This window comes from Onthophagus taurus, chromosome 8 (genome assembly GCF_036711975.1).
Source record: "Onthophagus taurus isolate NC chromosome 8, IU_Otau_3.0, whole genome shotgun sequence".
Classification (NCBI taxonomy): Eukaryota; Metazoa; Arthropoda; class Insecta; order Coleoptera; family Scarabaeidae; genus Onthophagus; species Onthophagus taurus.
Genome location: NC_091973.1, coordinates 5895442 through 5918306, shown reverse-complemented (window position 1 = coordinate 5918306; position 22865 = coordinate 5895442). Strand labels below are relative to the sequence as shown.

The 22865-nt window shown below is 34.7% G+C and overlaps 4 protein-coding genes and 1 long non-coding RNA gene across 6 annotated transcripts; 4 read left to right on the top strand and 1 right to left on the bottom strand.

The window, feature by feature from the left end:
• Positions 1–1847: 1847 nt before the first annotated feature.
• On the bottom strand, positions 1848–2544 carry LOC111425537 (uncharacterized). Its single transcript, XR_011641517.1, has 2 exons — positions 2065–2544; positions 1848–2014 (listed from the first exon to the last, which is right to left on the bottom strand). It is a non-coding gene; the product is annotated as an uncharacterized lncRNA (long non-coding RNA).
• A 334-nt stretch (positions 2545–2878) lies between these two features.
• Positions 2879–3900, top strand: LOC111425168 (uncharacterized). Its single transcript, XM_023058973.2, has 2 exons — positions 2879–3508; positions 3569–3900. Exons 1-2 carry the CDS (start codon positions 3068–3070, stop codon positions 3683–3685), a joined length of 558 nt encoding a protein of 185 aa, XP_022914741.1. The 5' UTR covers positions 2879–3067; the 3' UTR covers positions 3686–3900.
• Positions 3901–9964: 6064 nt separating this feature from the next.
• On the top strand, positions 9965–10648 carry LOC139431143 (uncharacterized). Its single transcript, XM_071198757.1, has 2 exons — positions 9965–10442; positions 10501–10648. Exons 1-2 carry the CDS (start codon positions 10041–10043, stop codon positions 10624–10626), a joined length of 528 nt encoding a protein of 175 aa, XP_071054858.1. The 5' UTR covers positions 9965–10040; the 3' UTR covers positions 10627–10648.
• Positions 10649–10811: 163 nt separating this feature from the next.
• On the top strand, positions 10812–11445 carry LOC139430949 (uncharacterized). Its single transcript, XM_071198462.1, has 2 exons — positions 10812–11263; positions 11321–11445. Exons 1-2 carry the CDS (start codon positions 10823–10825, stop codon positions 11429–11431), a joined length of 552 nt encoding a protein of 183 aa, XP_071054563.1. The 5' UTR covers positions 10812–10822; the 3' UTR covers positions 11432–11445.
• A 1671-nt stretch (positions 11446–13116) lies between these two features.
• Positions 13117–14943, top strand: LOC111425592 (uncharacterized). Of its 2 annotated transcripts, XM_023059719.2 has the most exons (3): positions 13117–13292; positions 13360–14592; positions 14646–14721. In XM_023059719.2, exons 2-3 carry the CDS (start codon positions 13386–13388, stop codon positions 14651–14653), a joined length of 1215 nt encoding a protein of 404 aa, XP_022915487.2. In that variant the 5' UTR covers positions 13117–13292; positions 13360–13385; the 3' UTR covers positions 14654–14721. The 2 variants fall into 2 exon arrangements, with proteins under 2 accessions (XP_022915487.2, XP_022915486.2); XM_023059718.2 differs by having other exon boundaries at positions 13360–14943.
• Positions 14944–22865: the final 7922 nt, after the last annotated feature.

Below are 22865 nucleotides of genomic sequence, written 5' to 3'. Positions count from 1 at the left end.
CTAGCTTGTTTGGGCTTCATTTTGCTTTTCAACGATACCAAGATTATTAAAATCCGTTTAGCCATTTTTAAATTATTAACATTTGTTTACAAACATTTTCGAACACCCCCACCGCTTTATTTTTAGAGATAAGGCAAAAAGTGTTTTAACAAAAAAACTATAATTTATTTCAACTTTAAATGGCATATATTATTTTGTAGTGTTAATACAATGAAATTTAAAAAAAAACAACATTATTCAATTCAAAGTTTCCGAGATACAGTACTTTGCACGATGTTTGTTTTAAATATTTATTATATGTACAGGATGGCCAAATAAGCGTGGACTAAAAAACAATACAATGAGAAATGCTCCCAAAAGTGAGGTGAAGTATCTTCTAAACTAAGGCAGTTTAAAAAATTTAAAAAAAAACATCAAAATCATTGAATTTTCTCACAAAATCTTCTTTCACCGATATTTTAGGTTAGGAACATGACATCGCGGTGCGGTTTTCACTAGCTTGTTTGGGCTTCATTTTGCTTTTCAACGATACCAAGATTATTAAAATCCGTTTAGCCATTTTTAAATTATTAGCATTTGTTTACAAACATTTTCGAACACCCCCATCGCTTTATTTTTAGAGAAAAGGCAAAAAGTGTTTTAACAAAAAACCTATAATTTATTTCAACTTTAAATGGCATATATTCTTTTGTAGTGTTAATACAGTGAAATTTCGAAAAAAAAACATTTTTCAATTCAAAGTTTCCGAGATACAGTACTTTGCACGATGTTTGTTTTAAATATTTATTATATGTATAGGATGGCCAAATAAGCATGGACTAAAAAACAATACAATGAGAAATGCTCCCAAAAGTGAGGTGAAGTATCTTCTAAACTAAGGCAGTTTAAAAAATTTTAAAAAAATATCAAAATCATTGAATTTTCTCACAAAATCTTCTTTCACCGATATTTTAGGTTAGGAACATGACATCGAGACGCGGTTTTCACTAGCTTGTTTGGGCTTCATTTTGCTTTTCAACGATACCAAGATTATTAAAATCCGTTTCGCCATTTTTAAATTATTAGCATTTGTTTACAAACATTTTCGAACACCCCCACCACTTTATTCTTATAGATAAGGCAAAAAGTGTTTTAACAAAAAAACTAATTTATTTCAACTTTAAATGGCATATATTCTTTTGTAGTGTTAATACAGTGAAATTCCGAAAAAAGTAACATTTTTCAATTCAGAGTTTCCGAGATACAGTACTTTGCACGATGTTTGTTTTAAATATTTATTATATGTACAGGATGGTCAAATAAGCGTGGACTAAAAAATAATACAATGAGAAATGCTCTCAAAAGTGAGGTGAAGTATCTTCTAAACTAAGGCAGTTTAAAAAATTTAAAAAAAACATCAAAATCATTAAATTTTCTCACAAAATCTTCTTTCACCGATATTTTAGGTTAGGAACGTGATATCGAGGCGCGGTTTTCACTAGCTTGTTTGGGCTTCATTTTGCTTTTCACCGATACCAAGATTATTAAAATCCGTTTAGCCATTTTTAAATTATTAGCATTTGTTTACAAACATTTTCGAACACCCCCACCGCTTTATTTTTAGAGATAAGGCAAAAGGTGTTTTAGCAAAAAAAACTATAATTTATTTCAACTTTAAATGGCATATATTCTTTTGTAATGTTAATACAGTGAAATTTCGAAACAACCAACATTTTTCAAAGTTTTCGAGATACAGTACTTTGCAAGCTTATTTGGACACCTGTACATTTTGATATTTATTATGAATTTAAAATGAATCAAAAAAATGTTTCTTATTAAAAATAAAGTTTAGAAAATAAAACAAACCATTCCACAAATATATTTATTATTTATTGAGTTAATATATTTATTAACATAAACAGACTAAAAGACGATTCTTCATAGCTGACGTCATCAATCGCTGGATACGATATCCAGCTTGAATTTGTTCCTCTGATTTAAAAGGGCGTACGCTCCAATCAATGTCCTCAATACGCTAAAAATGAAGAAAATAATAAAAGAGTTTTAAAAATATTAATAACTTACAATTTCACCAATTTTATTTTGATGAACGTCATTACAAAATGGTGAAAATTGAGGTCCAGCACCTGAGATATCGAAAACATTAAGGAAACCATGCCAACAATTATATCCCAAGAGATTAAAGGTGGTCCGTTTGCAGTAAACGTATTTAACCATGCGCGAATATAAAATATCCACCAATTCTTTGGTTAATCCATTTTCTTTAAGCATGATTAGATCGAAAATAAACACGCTGTCGCTGGTGCATATATAAACCAAACTTGGAACTATCTTCGTCGGATCCATCTTGTTTCTATAACTTAACGGAACGATATAAATCAAATTTGCTCTATATATCTTCTTAATAGCGTCCGTGTACATTTTTCTCTTCTTCCAAATATAGCTCATCTTAACAGTAACAGGAGGACTCATATTTCTTTATGATTAGAAAACAAACGATTACGAACTACTCTCGAGTGGTACAAACACCAATTGACCAATTTCACCGATCGATGAACGTTGGCCAACGACTATGCGTACTACGAAGTTAGTCGCATTTTCGACCTTATTGATGGGCGGGAAATTTAAACATTGAAAGTATTTAAAGTATTTTAGTATTGTGTTTTTACAATAAGACGCTTACATTGGTTTTTAATACTTCATTTTTATAGAATATCACGAGAAATTGTTTTAATAGGTTAAAAGCGGATTATTTCTAGATTCCCATACTTTTACAGTTTCCTGTAATACAGGATCATCATGTTAAATTTTTTATTTCCTCGATTTCAAAGCTAATATATAAAGTGAAGAGGATGTTAACAGAATTTAAATAATAAATTAAAAAGAATATTGAAGCAATAAAATATTTTTAACATTTAAATTTTCCGCCTGTCAATAAGGTCGAAAATGTAACTAACTTCACTATGCGCAACCTCCCCGTTCATTGTTCATCGTGTGTTGACATTGTCGAAAGTCGTTTAGTGTTTCTTTCAACAAAACACGGTTTCTTAATAATCAAAAAGAAAAGATGAGTGCTCTTGCTGCTTATAAAGATACTCCACCCAACATGACGTACATTTGGAACAAGAAAAAGCTTTACGCGGATGCGATCAAGAAATTAAACAGGTCGGATTCGCTTTTGGTCGTCCCAATAAATTCGATAGACAAAATGGATGCTACGAAAACGACCCCTAGCTTGGTTTACTTGTGCAGCGTTGATAGCATTTTCATTTTCGACCTAATCGCGCTTAAAGAAAACGGAATAACGAAGGAGATGTCGGATATTATCAAATCGAACAAAATAAAATTCGTCTTCTCCAAACCTATAACCTTTAATCGTTTGGGAATTGATAATTGGCATAACATACCGAACGTTTTAGATTTTGAAGCTTCAGGAGAAAAATTCTCCCCATTTGATGATGATGGCAACCAAGAGGAAGCTGGTGCAAGTGCCCCAAGTACCGAGTTTGTAAGTCTTGAATGTATTTTAATTTATGTTTACCTCATTTTCTTAATTTTTAATTTTTAGCGTATTGCTGACGTCGATTGGAGCGTGCGTCCGTTTAAATCTGACGAACATTTTAAGGCTGGAAAACGCATATATCAATTGCTCATCGTTAATTCATACGGCCCCAAAACAGAATAAATTGATGTTTTTTGATAGTTTTTTTTTGTAGTTTCATATTTAGATAGTAAGTGTTTCTATAAGAAGAGTTGTGATTTATTTACAGAAATTTAATGATAAAAAAAATGTTGGTAATATAACCTTAAATTACGATAATGTACCTTAAAGTATTTTTGAGAATCAATCATGTCAATAATAAAAGATTACTTAAAGTTGTAATTATGTTTAAAATTGTTTTGTACGTTTAATAATAAATAAATACTTAATTTCTTATAAATAAAATATAATTTTAATCTAACTTAATTCCAACATCTAAAACATATCCTCCATTTAGTTATAAATGATAATTAATTGATCCTTGATTGATAATCCAACTTGAAGAGGTAATTCTTACCCTTGTATGTATGTAGCTTCACGTGGGGGTGAATTCCTTCACAGCACTTAGATCAGAAAACCAGCCCAAGGTTTTAATCATGCGGTAGTCTTCATCAGCTTGCCTCAAAAACGATGTCATTTATTGCTTTCTCTGCAAAAGCTCGTTGTGTGGAATCTAATGTCAGCAATTTTCCTCCCCAAGCTTTTGCAATTGTTGGAAAGTTGCTATCAGGGTTCGATGAGGTTTCCAAAAGTGAACATGCTTTTTGCAAAAGTAAATTTTGCTTCGAAACCGGACCGAGCGATTTCAATCTTTTGGTTTGATGAGTTTGAGGTAATGCATTTGGGGGGAAGCATTGAAGATGTTGATGCTGTGGCAGAAGTCCGTTGAACGTATTCACCTATTTCTTGTTCTCTTGTTGCTCCAATTCCTGAAATAACGTTTTACAATAAGGTACACAGGAAACATATAGCCTTGTATTACAATTACAAAGGATTTTGCTGCATCGTACTTTTGGCACCATTGCCGAAAACAACTGATCTTTTCCCATATGTATTTGTTGCTGACAAGGCAATTGAATTACATAACAATTTATTGAAACCTTACTCTCAAAGATTGCTGAATACACCTCTACAAATATTCAATGAAAGGTTGTCACGCGCTCGAGTATTTGTAGAGAATGCATTCGGGATATTGAGTTCATGGTTTCGTGTGTTCCAAAAACCTATCAATCTACAGCCACCAAAAGCTACAATGGTTACTCTTGCCTGTTGTTATACCTCACCTCAAATGATCGAGGTAGAGATGTGGATAATTTGTTACAAAGTACTTTTCAAAGAAACAGTTCTACAGTTGCCAAGGCACAAATTTTGTCATTATTATAACAATGAAGGAAAATACTGAAAGCCTCATTTAATGTTGACTTCTTTTAAAACTGTATACTATGTGACTTAATTTTTTGAAATAATTAATACTTACTGCTTTGGAATTTCTTTTAAAGCTGTCACCTACAATATAGTGGGGAAATCATGTAGAAGATAGTGGGTATAGATGTGTAGATAATAGAACCACAGTGAAATGGAGTAACTAAAAATAGGTTACTGTGCGAACAAATGGATTTAGTCGGCTGCTGCTGTAATAGTTTCTCGAACCTCCCAAGAAAGGACATAGCAAAAAACACCTATGAGGAAGGTGTGTAATGTTCATCTGTACTGTTTCCCGACCTCTTTGATGCGGCAATTTTCTTCAATTCTTTTCTATAATATGTTCGAAGACTGTTTATCTTTTTTTTGACATCCTTTCTTTTGTTGGTTTATTCTCATTAAAAAGGATATGAGGCGGTCAACAGATGAATTTCTTTCCGCTTTGTTGGAATACATTGGGTTGGTCGGATTCCACACCTTTGGAGATACTTCGTATTGTTCCATAAAATTACGAAGAAAATCAGAAAATTCGGATTTCTATCAATACTCCATCAATATTTACCGTCAATAAAACTTTTCACCTTATACGGTCAATATTATTGTCAATATGCTAAGGTATTGTCAATATTATTGTCAATATTACACACGCTCTACAGAGGGATGCATTTGCCAACTTAATGTAGAACATGTACTCACGTAACGTGGAGTGTCCGGTCAGGAAGTGGGTGAGGAGCTTCAAGTCACTTTTTGATTTTCCCAGGAAATGAGTAGATTTGTTCCGGTCAGGGTGGAGTATAGGTTTCTTTGCAAAGACATCTATTACACCATCTATCGCAAAAACCTCGATGGGAGATAGAGATGGAGGCAACCTGTCCGTATGATTGTGTCTTATTTCGGTATGTCCTTTCCGCCACTTTATCGTGACGTTGCTATAAACGTTAGCCTCCTCAAGTGATTGCTACTAACCGCCAGCATAGCCTGTCTGCTATCTGTGCAGATTACAACTGTTCTGTCAACTTTTTTGGAGTCAATGATCATATTGGCTGCTATAATTATAGCAGTTATTTCAGCTTGAGCAGTCGTGCAGTACGACCCTAGCAAAGTGGAGAGTTGTAGCAGGAGATCTAGTCTTCTTTGATCCATCAGTGTAGATGGTCAGCGTTTTGCCCGTACTTAAGTTACTCTGAGGTATCGTTTCAATGCCAAAGTGTAGCCTGGTTAAGAAAGTAGGTGTAAGTTCGCTCCGGATTTTTCCCTGTTTTAGAAGCTGCTTATTATCCTCTGATCGCAATCAAAGCAACGCCATCACGGCCACCTTTGGCAATCTTTTAGTTCATTTCTTACACCACAGAAAATTAAGAATTATTTGATTTATGTGAATGTTATTATTCCAAAAAAGGTACTGAAGATGTTGTGTCTATATGGTATCAATTGTAGCACCTCGTGCCCAAGCAACCTTGTAGTAGTCCATCGTAGCTGTGATGTAAATAACTTTGCATCATTGCCACAAATATCACCATTTCGTGAAATTTGTTGTTTAAGAGAATAACAATCAAGTAGTTATATTTATTTTAGTTTTCTTTCCCAAAGATAAGTTTTTATAAATAAAACATTTAACTTTATGCAAACATTTATTATTATATTAAAGATATCATCTAACACAAAAACATCAAAAGGTAACTTATTAATTATAAATAACAAATTTATAGTTTATAATCAGTAAACATCATCATCACTTCGTATACGCGATTACCAGCCTTGAAATGTTCATTTTCTTTAAATGGGCGTACTCTCCAATCAACTTCAGCAATACACTAAATAAAAAGTAATAAATTTAACACAAATTTAATAAGAATTTGTTATTAATTAATGTGAAATCTTACAAATTCCGTGCTTGAAGTACCTGCTTCACCTTCACCCCCATACACGACACCTACAACATCATCTATCGCAAACACCTCGATGGGAGATAGAGATGGAGTCAACCTGTCCGTATGATCGTGTCTTATTTCGGTATGTCCTTTCCGTCACTTTATCGTGACGTTGTTATAAACGTTAGCCTCCTCAAGTGATTGCCGACAGGACTTCACTAACGATGATGTAGTTCGATGCCTACTAACCGTCAGCATAGCCTATCTGCTATCTGTGCAGATTACAACGTTTCTGCCAAGTTTTTTGGAGTCGATGATCTTATTGGCTGCTATAATTATAGCAGTTATTTCAGCCTGAGCAGTCATGCAGTACGACAAAGTGGAGAGTTGTAGCAGGAGATCTAGCCTCCTTTGATCCATCAGTGTAGATGGTCAGCGTTTTGCCCGTGCTTCAGTTGCTCTGAGGTATCATTTCAATGCCAAAGTGTAGCCTGTTTAAGAAAGTATGTGTAAGTTCGCTCCGGATTTTTCCCTGTTTTAGAACCTGCTTATTATCCACTGATCACGGCCACCTTTGGCAATCTTTTAGTTCATTTCTTACACCACAGAAAATTAACAATTATTGGATTTATGTGAATGTTATTATTCCAAAAAAGGTACTGAAGATGTTGTGTCTATGTGGTATCAATTGCAGCACCTCGTGCTCAAGCGACCTTGTAGTAGACCATCGTAGCTGTGATGTAAATAACTTTGCATCATTGCCACAAATATCATCATTTCGTGAAATTTGTTGTTTAAGAGAATAACAATCAACTAAGTAGTTATATTTATTTTAGTTTTCTTTCCCAAAGATAAGTTTTTATAAATAAAACATTTAACTGTATGCAAACATGTATTATTATATTAAAGATATCATCTAACACAAAAACATCAAAAGGTAAGTTATTAATTATAAATAACAAATTTATAGTTTATAATCAGTAAACATCATCATCACTTCGTATACGCGATTACCAGCCTTGAAATGTTCATTTTCTTTAAATGGGCGTACTCTCCAATCAACTTCAGCAATACACTAAATAAAAAGTAATAAATTTAACACAAATTTAATAAGAATTTGTTATTAATTAATGTGAAATCTTACAAATTCCGTGCTTGAAGTACCTGCTTCACCTTCACCCCCTACAGTTCCATTACCGTAAGGTGAAAATTGTTCTCCAGAAGATTCAATATCAAAAACGTTTGGAATGACATCCCAATTATCAAGACCCAACAAGGTAAAAGTAATTTGCTTGGAAAAAACAAATTTCTTTTTGCCGGATTTGATGATATCCAACAACTCCTTTGTTATACCCTTTTCTTTAAGCATGATGAGGTCGAAAATAAACACGCTATCCCAGGTGCTCATATAAATTAAGCTTGGTACGTTTTTCGTTGAATCCACTTTGTCTATGTAGTTTATTGGGACGACAAAAATCATATCTGCTTTATTTAATTTCTTGAGAGCATCTGCGTAAATTTTTTTCTTGTTCCAAATGTACGACATGTTGGGTGGATCAATTTTAACAGCAATTGGGGCACTCATCTTTCTTGCTAATTAAAAAACGGGCGAGTTTTATGCTAATTACACTATAACAATATGGCTGCTTTGTGTTGACAGGCCCTCTAGTGGCGAAACTAAAATTTTAATTAAATTAATCAAATGAAATCAAATTAAAATATCTTATTAAAATTTATGTATTATTAAAATAATTTCGTATAATTAATTTTAGCTTAAACATTTAAATAAAAATAAAATATTTTTCTCAATTGCCACATTGTTGATTGTTATTTGCCACCAGAGGGCCTGTCATACTTAAAACGCGCATTTTGTTGTCATTACTTGTTCTCAAAAATACATAAAAATGGATCAATTTCAGCAAAATCAAGAAAGTAAGTTCAAAATTGTCTATATTTACAAAATGGGGAAGATGTATTACAAAGCGATAGCAATGTTGAAGACTGCTAAGAAGATCTACGTTATACCGATTACTTGTCGCACTGGAAGGAGCAAGTTTATTAGTCTTGTGTACATCATGACGAAGAAGGATATATTTATCTTCGACACTCTGAAATTTAAGGTAAAAAATTTGCCGAAAGAATTAGCTAAACTCATCTTGTCGAATAAGTGGAAAATGGTGTTTTCAAAAAAGAAAACATTGTACTTGTTGGGGCTTAATCGTTGGAAACATATCTGTAACGTTTGTGATATGGAACTTTTATTTGAATCACTTGCTACTAGCCCCCCAGATGCTTATAATGCCATACTAAATTATATCCGCCGATTGGGAGAAAAACCATCCAGAAATCGTAGAAATAACACCCGTCGTAGGCGACGTAGGCGTAGGCACAGTAACAGTAAACGATTAATTAATAACCCACTTAACCCAAGACATAATAAACCAAATCAAAGACGTAACAAACTAATATCTAACAAACCTACTTATCGCGAAATAATTAGTAGCAATCAAAATCTTGAAAATCCTTTTTCCCCACTCCTTGATGTTGACTTACTTACAGAAGTAAGTATTTTCCAATTATGCAATTTATTTAATCATAAATGAATTTTATTTAAGATGTATAGTTCCATAAATTGGGCTCAACGTCCTTTCGAAAGAAATGAACATATTTATGCAGCAAAAAGATTATCAAAATTGGCCGAAACGTTTCATTAAAATGTTTTGTTTTGTAAGAATTAATAAAAAAAATCAGTTTATTGTTATATTACAGGAATTATTCTATAGAAATAAAGTTGCAATAAAACGTTTTAAATGTTTAAATTTCCCGTCTTCACTTTATATATTAGCTTTGAAATCAAGCAATCAACCAACAATAAAAAATTTAACATGATCCTGCATTACAGGAAACTATAAAAGTATAGGAATCGAGAAATAATTATTAAAACAATTTCTTGTGATATTCTATAAAAATTAAGTATTAAAAAACAATACAAGAGTCTTATTGTAAAAACACAACACTAAAATACTTTAAATATTTTCAATATTTAAATTTCCCGCCCATCAATAAGGTCGAAAATGCGACTAACTTCGTAGTACGCAGAGTCATCGGAAGCGTTCATCGATCGGTGAAACTGGTCGATTCGCCACTTGGTGTTTGCACTGTTCAAGTAAAGGTCGTAGTCGCTTGTTTTCTAATCATAAAGAACCATGACTCCTGGTGTTGATATTAACGTCACCTACATCTGGAATAAGAGTGAAATTTACGTGGACGCTATTAAGAAAATACATGTATCAGACGTGATTTATGTCGTTCCGATAAATTACACAAACAAAATGGATCCCACGAAGACCGTTCCAAGTTTGCTTTACGTGTGCTCCAAGGACAGCGTGTTTATTTTCGATCTAATCATGCTTCAAGAAAATGGATTAACTCAAGAATTGTTGGCAATTCTCTATTCGGACATGGTTAAATACGTTTATTCCAAACGTACAACTTTTAATCGTTTGGGATATTCTAGTTGGCATCATTTCGTTAACGTCTTTGATATCGAAGGAACTGGACCGCAATTTTCGCCATTTTGTACTGGAGACAATGCAATGGTGGAAATTGTAAGTTATTAACATTTATAAAAATTATTCAAGTTTTTAATATTTTCTTAATTTTTAGCGTATTGAGGACGTTGATTGGAGCGTACGCCCTTTTCAAGCAAATGAACAAATCCTAGCTGGATATCGCATCCAGCGATTGATGACGTCAGCTATGAAGAATCGTCTTTTAGTTTGTTTATGTTAATAATACATTATTAGAAATTATTAATTAATTAATTAATTAATAATAAATAAATAAATAATAATATAATTGTTTTTTTTTAATTATACAATTTCGATTGACAACTTGAAGAATACCCCTTCTACGCCACCAGAGGGCCTGTCAATATTTTGTAATATTTAACGTCAAACAATCGTGTGTTTTTTAATTAGCAAAAAAGATGAGTGCCCCAATTGCTGTTGAAATTAATCCACCCAATATGGCGTACATTTGGAACAAGAAGAAAATCTACGCAGACGCTATCAAGAAATTAACCAAAGCAGATATGATTTTTGTCGTCCCAATAAATTACATAGACAAAGTGGATTCAACGAAAAACGTCCCAAGCTTAATTTATATGAGCACCTGGGATAGCGTGTTTATTTTCGACCTCATCATGCTTAAAGAAAAGGGTATAACAAAGGAGTTGTTGGCTATCATCGAATCTGGCAAGAAGAAATTTGTTTATTCCAAGCAAATTACCTTTACCTTGTTGGGTCTTGATAATTGGGGTCATATTCCCAACGTTTTTGATATTGAACCATCTGGTGAACAATTTTCACCTTATGGTAATGGAAATGTAGGGGGTGAAGATGAAGCAAGTGCTTCAAGCACGGAATTTGTAAGAATCCACATTAATTAATAACAAATTCTTATTAAATTTATTACTTTTATTTAGCGTATTGATGAAGTTGATTGGAGGGTACGCCCATTTAAAGCAAATGAACAATTCAAGGCTGGTAATCGCGTATACGAAGTGACGATGAAGTTCACTGATTATAAACCATAAATTTGTTAGTTGTAATTAATAAGTTTTTTTTTGTTACACAATATCTTGAATAAAATAATAAATGTTTCTATATAGTTCATTGTTTTATTCATAAAAAATTGTAGGTTATGTTTTTAGAAGTTTTTTAAATCAAACATTAGATTTTTTTATAAAATCTTTTTTATTATAAAACGTACAAAAATAAACTTAAATAATCTTTTATTGTTGATTCTTCTAAAATACTTTATAAAGCTCTATTTTCATAATTTGAGGTTATGTCACTAATATTTTCCTTTATTAATAAATTTCTGTAAATAAATCACAACTCTTCCTATATAAACACTTATTAATTAATTCTGATTTAGGGCCGTTTCATGTTATATGCGCATAATGAAGTTAATTACATTTTCAACCTTATTGACAGGCGGGAAATTTAAATTTAAACTTAAACATTAATTAATTTACGAATCATTTCCATTATTCGTCTATAGTTACCGCTCGATTGTTCGCAAGCTTTATCTGTGAATTCAAAGAAAAAATTATCGTTAGTAATCGCATTTCGTTAAAGAATGTTGTGTTGATACGGCGATATAAAAAGAACGTTTTCGGCCCTATTTGATAAAAAAATAACTTAATACATTAATAAGTGTTAATGTTTGATTAATAAAGTAGAGGTAGATGATGATTTAAGTATCTTATATATATTAATAATATTAAAGTTCTAAACGGCGAGTTCTCCTACAGATCGTTTCATTTGCTCAAATAATGAGATGAATTGGAAGAAGTGTTGTGCAATTTTGAAGTGTTCGTTAGCTTGAAAAGGGCGTACGGTCCAATCCACGTCCGCTAAACGCTAAAAAATAAATTTTTTTTAATTTTAAAAGTTTTTAATTTAGTTTATAACTTACTGGTTGTGTTGTCATAGGAAGATATTCTAACATAGGTAATTCAAAGTTCTCTGGCATCAACTCGATTCCGTAAGTTTCGCGAATATAATTGACTCGATCTATCATTTTTTGTCGTAATGTTACAGCATAAATTTCAACATCATACACATTAGGAATACTAACAGTGTCATCAAGCCCCAACGCAGCGGACGTCGTTGTTTGGGTGTAGACAACTTTTTGTATTTTATCACACATGATGATATCGTATAATTCTTTGGGTAATTGATTCTGTCCAAATCTTAATATATCGAAAAGGAACACTTCTTTTTCGGTGCACATGTACACTAAACTCATCATCACGTCCCCTGGATTGTTGACAGGAATAACACTAATTATACGCGATTTTTTTAATATCTCAATTGCTTCCCTGTACACCTTCTTCATATCGGTAATGTATGCCAAAGGAAAACATTCGTCTTTCGTTGGGTCCGAACTCATTTTCTAGCGATTATTTCGAATGAAATCAAACAAACAATTTACTACTTATTGCAAACGTGCTTCTAGTAAAACGGAGCATGCGCTGTACTGATGGGAATGAAATTTGATCCATATGGTGGCGGGACTTTTAATAATCCATTTTATTTCGGATTTTGTTATTGATATTGTTTAAAAAGTATTATAATAGGTAAATTTAGTCACACATGGAAATTTAATGAATAATATTGATAAAGCGAGAAACGTGACTTTTTAATCTGCTGATAATTACAAAATTTAGAAAATTCGAATTTATGTGAATCAACTGAATGGAAAAGTTCGATCAGAGTTCAAAAAAATTAACCACGCATGGTACGATTCGGTTATTAGTCACACACGCTATAAAAGCACAATGCTCATTTCCCTTTGACCATTCGCGAAGTAATTGTTGAAAAAGTTGTTTGATTAATAGTGAATTAAATTTATTTTTAATCATTATCAACTAAGATCGTATTATTCGTGTGAGTATTATTTTATAAATTTTTAACTACATTTTTTATTAAATTTTTAATTTCTTTTTTTAAATAGGAAAATTTGACCTCGATTCAACAACCATGGGTAACAATTTCGTGTTCATCCTCCTTTTATTCTTTTTAATGGCTCATGGTTATCACCACGTTTCCGAATATTCATCAAATATATCGTACGAGGATATTAATGATGGGGAATCGATAATTGAACGTTTCGTTCGCCGGGTTCGCTCCGTCCAAGAAGATTACACCAACGTCAAGACTATCAGAAAAGTACACGAAATTTATCCAGAACAAGAACGTTACAAAAGATCATCAGATTATTTCTCCAAAAGTAGAGAACCAATCTTAATTGATTCATTCTCAGATGATGATATGGTGGAGGATCCAAATTTTAAAGATGCAAAATTAAAAGATACTATTTTAGAAGATTCGTCGTTAGATGATGAGTCATTAGAAGATGAGTTGGTAGCAGATGATACCATAGAAGATGCAAATTTGGAAGAATCAGATGTAAATATAGAAAAAGAAGATGCAATCTCAGAAGCTCGATTGATAGATGTTCCAAAAATGAATGTAACATTTTCGCAACTATTTGGAGATAAATTACTTAATTCTACAACGGCTGTTGATAAAACAACAAAAAAAACGGGAGAGTTGCTTGATTGCTGTGTTGGAGATGAAATCTTCCCTAATTCAACTGAAGCACCACTTGAGAATCGCGATAATTCTGATGCAATCAATCCTAGTGATCGTACATTAAAAATTAAAATCGTACTCCAACCTAAACAATCTAACCAATCCAACATCGAAGATTATTCTCCTCCAAGACGTTCGAGACAATTATTAATGGCGATTAAGTTTCCAGAAACTGAAGAAGCACCATCGATGATCGACATCCCAATTGGGTTGCCAATAAATCCAACTTTACCGGATGCCCAAACTAAAGAAGCGTTTCCATTTATTCAAATCGAGGAAATTCCAACACTTCCCGATCATGGTTTTTCCAATCCAGTTCCTGTAATAAGTTTGGCAATCGATCATTTTAACACCACTTCAATTAAAAATACTTCCAATATAAGCGAATCAATTAGTGAAGATAGCGATATAATTTCCGACAGTTTGAGTCATCCATTACAATTATTTGACCTGGATGTAAAGGCGAACCCAACAGATTCGTTAGAGCCCAAATCAAGAAAGAGGCATAATATTAACAATATGATACGTTTCAAAAGAAGCGTTTCTGATTCAACTCCTTCACCAGTTACAAATTATAAACCAACAATTGCGAGTAATTACACCCTTCTTGTTAATAATAATAATAACATTGAAAATGATTTACAGGAAAATAAATCAACTGAAAGTTATGTCATAGAAAGCATCGCAGGTCCAAGACAAGGTAATCTTTCTTTATCTACAATTACCCCTTCGATAGTTCTTTTCAAGTTTAAATTCGGAACCGCTTATCTACGACCTAATCCTCTTCTATCTCCCCAAAGTACTTATCCGGAAAAAGTTAGCACCGGCGTCAACGTGGAGGAAACCCAAAAGAATCCCGAAAGACGAATTTATGGTTACGTTGGCGTTTAAGGAGATAAATCTAACTTGAAGTTTCAGATTTAAACCTCGATGACGACTATGGCATGTTAATTCGTTTTTTTTGTATTTTTTTTTTTAATCTTGTATTATTTAAAAATAAATGTTTCAAATAGAAATCTAATTTCGTTGTATTAACCTTACTTGTTATCTCTCCCAACAGATGGCACAACATAAATTTGCGAGTACTGTTCAAGTCTAAATTTTAAACCGATAGATGGCGCTACAATCGCCGATAATACAAATTATTCTTTTTAAGGAATTAATATTTTTTAATATCGATTTTGAATTGTTACAAGTAGAGAGGACGTTCAAATTAATAAATAATTGATGAGGATGCAAAAGAGTCGTCGGAGGATTCAAAGGTGGAACGAAGAGGGTCGTAATTTTATTCTGTATCTGAAATAGTCGAGGAATACGGCGCGATGTATTTTATAATTTCCTCTGGGATCCAAAGGACTGGCGCCAGTAGACCCGTTTGCTCCAGGTGTCACTACTACTACACTTTTTAATCACATTCGGATAATTTATTATTCATTATTCCTTACTCTTTGTTCGGATTTTTACCTTTTTGTAGTAAATGCGTTTTTGAGAAAAGTTTCATTCTTTTTTCTAATTCCTTATTATTAAGATTTCTTTTTTATTATTTAACTTTATATACATATGTATAAACTAGCAACGTCAAATTCAACCTCTAACATGGTGCCATACTTAATGCAGCTATCTTCAGATTGATGGATACTTCTTGTATCTTACGTTACCTTTTTCCATATACAATATACAGTGTGTTAATTAATTTTGCAAGTATGCAACCAATATCACAGTACTGGTATTACAACACGCGATTTGCGTATTCAGATATATTCATTGTGATATTGGTTGCATACTTGCATGAGAGGCATCTCCTCGTTGACAGTTAGCATCAGTAGTCATTGATAATTTTGATATAAATGTTTTAAAATTGAAACAAAGTTTTGTAAGTGAAATAGAAAATAATCATCAATAGCAAGTTCCTCATCCAATAAACGACATCTCAACCATCGATATTGAACAACTGGTAATTTAGAAGATCGTGCACGCCGAAGGCCAACAGGCAACAAAACGCGATTTCCAAGAGAATAATTTAAGCTAAACAAGCGCGAAAGAGATCGGCAGCGAGTTGAAAATCACGTCCGAAATCGGACATGTCGAAACGCGCGAAAATTATACATACGTTAAGGTTGAAAGTAAAGATTGGTTTTAAAATGCGCATGCGTTGAAAGGATGGATGGATGGATGGATAGACGGGTGAACGTGTGAAATGAAGAGACGAAGAGATTGCTGGGACGACGACGACGGTCGTTGTCTTTTAGCCGGAAGCGTGTCGCTTTGATGGCCAACACTTGAGCTAATGAGCGGAGAGATCCATACATTAAGATGTCGCAGGTATCACCGACTGTAACGTCACGGCGGTTGAGCCTCACACGGTCGCCCTCCCTTTCTTTCAACTTTCCCCCCGTTCACTTTACTCAGCGCATAAACATTCATTAGTCGCGTTATCATTTAATAATCTTACGTTCGCGACCCCCCTTCCTTTTACAACCCCGAGTTTATGGAAAAAAAGACGCCCGATAAATGCGACACCTTAATGGACCCGCCGAAGAAGTAGGTACCTATCTTTGACGTATATTTCAATTAGAAAAGCCCAATTAATTAGCACAAAAAAACTTCTTCTCCCTTAAGGGCAAATGGATTAACCTTGTTCCGTAGCGTTTTTATATCGATTACGATGGGGAAATGTGACGACAAATTATTTCAAAATAAACTTACAATGAAATGTTTTCATGAAAACATAAAAACATACCTTTATGACTCATGAAGGTTTGTGAACCATTTCGCGGGCGAATAGGTTCATAAATTCAAGGCCGCGATATATCACGACTAATAATGTATATATATAAACGCTGTTTTCATTTAATTACATTTTGTCTCATTTGTAACAACATGATTACATTAAGATAAATACATAAATTGGTTACAAAATAAATTTTATTTTTTTCTGCAGTTTCTACTTTATCTTTTCCATTTCTCTCCTCCTCCTTCCATCCCATCCAGTCTCTCATATGTGTTTGGCCACGTTGTTTTGCTCATTATTACTCATCCTCTTCTAAATTAGCATTAAATGATCTATATGCGGCAAGTATCCTGTTGTTTATATCTGGTTCCGGACTTCCATTAGAACCAATAATAGTTAAAGATCTAGTAACAAAAATGTAATAATGGCAGTAACGAGAATTATGCCAGAAATGTAACAAGTTTAGATGATATAGCAGAAAAAACTGCTCCTGGATTAAAAATTTCAATGTGTAAAAGGTGTTTTAGAAATTTTAACAACCCATTGCTGTTCAAAAGTACCAAGAAGGCATGGATGACCGCGGAACTCTTTAAGAGTTTTCAAAATTATATTACACAATTCGTAGGTGAGATATTTTCTGTTTACCTAAGAAAGCAATTCTCCTTGTGTATAACGCGCCGTCCCATCCACCAGCAACAGAACTGAAGACTAAAGATGGGATGATCTTTGTAAAATTATTACCTCCTAATATTACGTCTTTAATATACCCCATGGACCAAAATATTTTAAGGCTCACCAAACTGTACTATAAAAACAGTTTGCTCAGTTCTGTTGTATCAACGGAAGAAGGAATAGTTGCAGCACTCAGTAACATTTCACTAAAAGCTGCAATTATACTTTTGCCTGCGACGTAGGAGAAACTTAGACGACTTGGAGAAACATCCTCTCAGATTTTAATCAACATAATGAGGATGCAGACGAAGATAACATTCCGCTAAGTATATTAAGAGAAAATCGAGATGTGAAATAGCTTTGGTCTTTAAAAACAAATATTTGCATAAATATATCAATTTATCGCAATAAGCGATATCTTCCAAGAGACCCAACTGATAACAGTGTATATGTAATTTTAAATAAATAATTATGGCTACCAAAAATGTAATACTAAATGATATGCTAATAAAACTGAGCGAATGAGCATATTATTTGAATTATGTAACGGATCGACAGTCAGTTACTAGAAGGAAGGAAATAGACACAAAAAAGTGCAGCAAAAGATAGATGAAAGGCAGACTAGAGAAGAAAACAAACATGTATAGGTCTGTGGCAAGGTCACTGTAAAAGATCTGTGGTAGATTTTAGTACTATGGACTGGAACCATGAATGTAGAGTCCGACATTGATTGAGTGGGCAAGTCATGTGATGCTAAAAAGTGAAAGGCATCAGATAAATAAGCAGAAGTGCGGGTATGGACAATTTTGTATAAAACGAAATGATCTACGACTCTGGCAAGTCATCATCTGCAGGTTGTTACGATATGGAGTAATGTGCTAAAACTTTCCTAAATCAAAAATGTACCGTATACAACTCAATTTACCTAGAAGGGCTGCATCAATGTGTGGGAAAATGAGAGAATAACAAAGATTACGACGTACAACAGGAGGAAGGTAGCAGCGAAGTTTTTTCAAAGTATGGAAACAGAAGTAAACTTGTAGCCGCCAAGACATCGCCGAATCCATTACCACACCAAGATTTTTGACCGTATTAAAAAACAGAATAACGGTGTCGCCAAGCCTCAGTTGAAGGGTAGTTAAGGAATTAAATTGTGCCAAATGCAATGGCTTGCGTTTTACCTGGATTCAGGTTAAGCCCATGACGTCTAGACTAGGCAAGTAAGCTAGAGAGATCGTTGTTAAGATGCAACAAAGCATCTGCATACAAATGATGAAATTTACTACTGGAAGTAGCTCCAGTAAGTTAATGCATAAGTGGTTAGCAAAATCATAAACTGCAGATTTTAGGGTGACAACACTGCTGCAGATGTGTAATTGAAGGAAAAGCAGTTATGATCAAAATTGCTAAAAAAATATTCATAAAAAAATTACAGATTTTTTTTAAGTTTTAGGAATGTTCATGAATAACTGATTTAGGTTTAAGTAATAAAATAAATATGTCGATGTATATTTTTATTGTGATAATTGGTTGAATAAGTTGGTTGAGTAGTGATGTTAGGATAGGAGTAATTAAGAATTGATTTGACACTCGCACGTGTCTGAAGGGATAATTAGTTGGTGTAAATATTAACGTTAAAGCACGACGGATAAATAGGCTTGTAGGCGTAAAATAAAATTGTGCAGGAGGAGGTGGGAGGCGAGAGCGGTCGGGTTAAAAACGTCCGTTGTTTATATGTGGTATTTTAGCGTCGCTTCGTCAGTTTGTTTATGCGAGATCGCGAGCCAATGTCGCTAATGCTCCACGATGACACGTGCCTGCCGTTGTCCCATTAAATTACGCATATTTTTAGGCCTTTGTATACATACGCGTCAAATGTTTACGTTTGCTTCGTAGCTGTCAACCGCACTGTTTGCCATAAAATCGATCGGTTTATGCAATATTAATATTATCTTATTTTAACTCTGGCGGCGTTCTGGGTTCCAGGTACAACTCGGTATATAGAGAGACGAACGTCCCAGGACTTTGTTCGGGGCGAGTCGTTCTCGAGTTTTAAGTGTATATTTTCACTACGAATTCCCGGATACGCCTGTTCAAACAAAAATTTAAACGCGTCGCGTAGGTGACGTTTTCGAGAGAAATTCACTCGCGGGTATGCCTTTTTAAGGTTTAAGGCCAATTTCCTTCGCGTCTGGAGTTTAACATGCCAATTACATAAGGGGTGAGCACAATTTAGAAATCCCCTTAATAATTAATTACAGTTTGCGCTTAATCCCGCAAAACAAGCAAAGGGAAGGGGTCGTCGGTTATTTTGAACTTTGTCCCTCGAGAGGGGGTGACAAGATATTGCCCTGTCGCCTGTCGCCCGTCGTTTGTCGTCGACGTTTTGGTCACGTGGCCGTTAATCGTTCGGAAAATCGCAAACATTCAATTCTCGGTACACTCTATTCTCGTTTATTTCACCGACAAACGAGTTTTACCTCTCTTTTTCACTCCTTCTTCGTCGTCTTCATCGTCTTCGAACTGGCGCAGACGCCGTTCCCCGCGGCGGCATTCTAATTACTCGAGATAAATAGCCCACATAGATCTTCCGGATTATCAATTTGTACGTTCGCATCTGCGACAACTACACTTTTTAATTTTTGTCATTAAAAACCGCTCCGCGGTAATTTATCTGCCGAATTAATTCCGAAATTAACCGCGTAAGGGTCGTGTAATTTGGATTAAGAAATTAAAACGGGGCGAGACTTATATCTCCACTCATTTTTAAAACTGCAACCACCCCTCCGTTCTTAATTCCTCATCTTTCCCCAACTTTATTTCAATATTTCATTTCTTATCTAAAATATACATAAAGAAAAACCAAAAGAGATGTCATGATCAATCGACGTTTCGAACCGTTAAGACTCATCATCAGGATTTTAATGTTAATCTAAAAAAACAATTATAATTTTAAGCAAAATCCTGATGATGGGCCTACAACGGCTCGAAACATCGATTGACCATGATTGATTAAACACAATTAATATATAACATATACTATTAATACAACTATTAATATATACAAATACAAAAAGAGATATTTGGTAGAGTTAAAAGGATTTTTTGATAATTTGGTTTAAAAAATGATAAACGTATGGTCCCGTAGGTAGATGGGTCCCTTTTGGAAAGAGAACGATTCCTTACAAAACCCGATATTAAATAAACGTTTGCTATAATTATACAATGGTCTGGAGGTACCATAATAAGTTGGGTTGGATGATTTATCTGAGGGCCAACCGGAATGCCCTTTCGGCGCTAAAATCCGAGGAAACCTTTTTTATAATAAGCGGCCGCGGTCCAGCTTGAGGCGGTGTCAACCCGAAATGTCAAATATCTCTTCGACCGCGGGCCCCAAAACGCCCAAAAATTCTTGGCGAGCCTGAGTAGTACGCCGCGGGCGACCGCGCGACTTCCAACTTTATAAAGCGCCAACTGCCCATAAATTGTCAAAGCGGGTCGCCCTGTTATTAGGGCGAATCTTCGACGTTCTATCTCTCCCCCCATTAATCATCCACTCTCGGCTTAATTACTTTTTAGAAATACCCTGTTAAAACGACCACTCTTTTCACCCAAAATCCTATTCGAAACGCGAGCAATTTAGTCCATGTCATCTGTCACAATTTACTTAATTACTGTTCTAAAGAATACCGATTCTAAAGAATACTAATTTCGAAGAATACAAATTAAGAAGAATACTTAAACAGATTGAAATTTGATTTTTTATTATCATATTAAAATATGCAACCAATATCACAGTATTGTTATTGCAATACGCAAATCGCATACAAATCGCGTATACTGTTATGTTGGTTGCATACTTGTAATTAATACACTAAAAAAATATACTAAAACGAGAAGTTTTAGAATGGTTGCAAAAAAAAGTTTACAAACGAATCCCTTTCTCGTATTAATACCGATAATTTAATTTACTTACTGGGGAACCTGATTAAATTTAAATAATTTATCGCGAGGAAGAGAATCGTCTCTTTGCGAGGGTTGAGTCGCTCGGGCCCTTTGGGGCATTCGAATACGAGAAAAACACCCTAACGTCGCCAACGAGTTTGCGTATTAACAGATTAATCGGGCGGAAAAAACGAAATATATAGAAAAAGGTGTTGGGGCGTCGGCGTCGTGATGACCCAGATCGACGGAGCGAACTATCTGGGCGGGTCTTGAAAAATTAATACGCGGTTAATTTATTATCGCGCTAAAGCCGATTTCGCAACCCACCGATTGCATTAGAAATAATGTTCGCGATGCGAGGGATCGTGTGAACTGAAATGTTGTGAAAGGACGGTCTATCGGCGACCGGACCGACGGCGAGCGGCGGCGGGTCGCGGGTCGCGCGGGCCGCGGGCAAGCTGGGGCCCCGTCGAAAGGCGAGCAGAAGACGGAGGACGCCGCGAGCGTGGGTGATACAAATAAATGACCGCATCGTAAACGTACCCTGGGATCGACTCGCTCCCAACAATAACTATAGATTTCTGATTTGATAACTAACGCCATCTTTTTTTTCCCCGTACCATTCATTTCCTGGTTTCTATTACGCAAAACTCCACGCCAACGTGCGACATACACTTGCTTGTATACTTCGTCGTATACTTTACAGTGCTTCACCGTCTCTTTAGCTATGCGAGCCACACTAAATAAAGGTCACCTGTGCCAAACCTGCTTCTACGTTTCTACTCTTCTATACGCTTCGACGCCGCTTTAATGCCTTCGGCTACTCACAGATTGCAGATTGGTCATCAACTACGTTTTATCTATATCTTTGTCGAAAATCTTTGAAATAAAACATTTCCGATGCTACTACATAGTTATTTATGTCTGTTCCGTTTACATAATGCATGTTTATCGTGTCATTTGACAGTGTTCTTGAAATTTTAACGGTTGCTGGGGTGGTCGGTGATTTTGCGTCAATAACGGGCGTAAACGTCCCAGAAGAAATTTATATCACTTTTGCGAAACGACCGCGAGAGCTTTTATATGTCGCCGTAAGGAGATTAACAGAACGGTCGGTATCCTGTAGTTAAAGGCAAAATAGGCGTCATTAAATGTAAATGTATGTGACAACTAAAGGCAAAAACCGTAAATTATAATTTACAAGTATTATATAATTTGCATTAACCGCGACGCGCGGCCGACGGGCCTCGGTCGTTAGTTAGGTCAGGAGTGGACTTGCAAAAAAAAAAATAAACCGCCGATGAAAAAGGTAAAAGAAGGCGCGGCGCAAGGGACGGCCGCGGAGGAATAGCGCTTAGCATATTTCAGTAGTGATATGTAATTGAAGAACCATAAATAACGCCCTTTGTTGTTAAATTACCGTCGAGACAAAGATACGGTCACTGCAGGTAGTGGAAAGGTCAGTTTAACGCGTTGCCTCTCTTATATATGGCATATAATTATAGCGGTACGTCGTA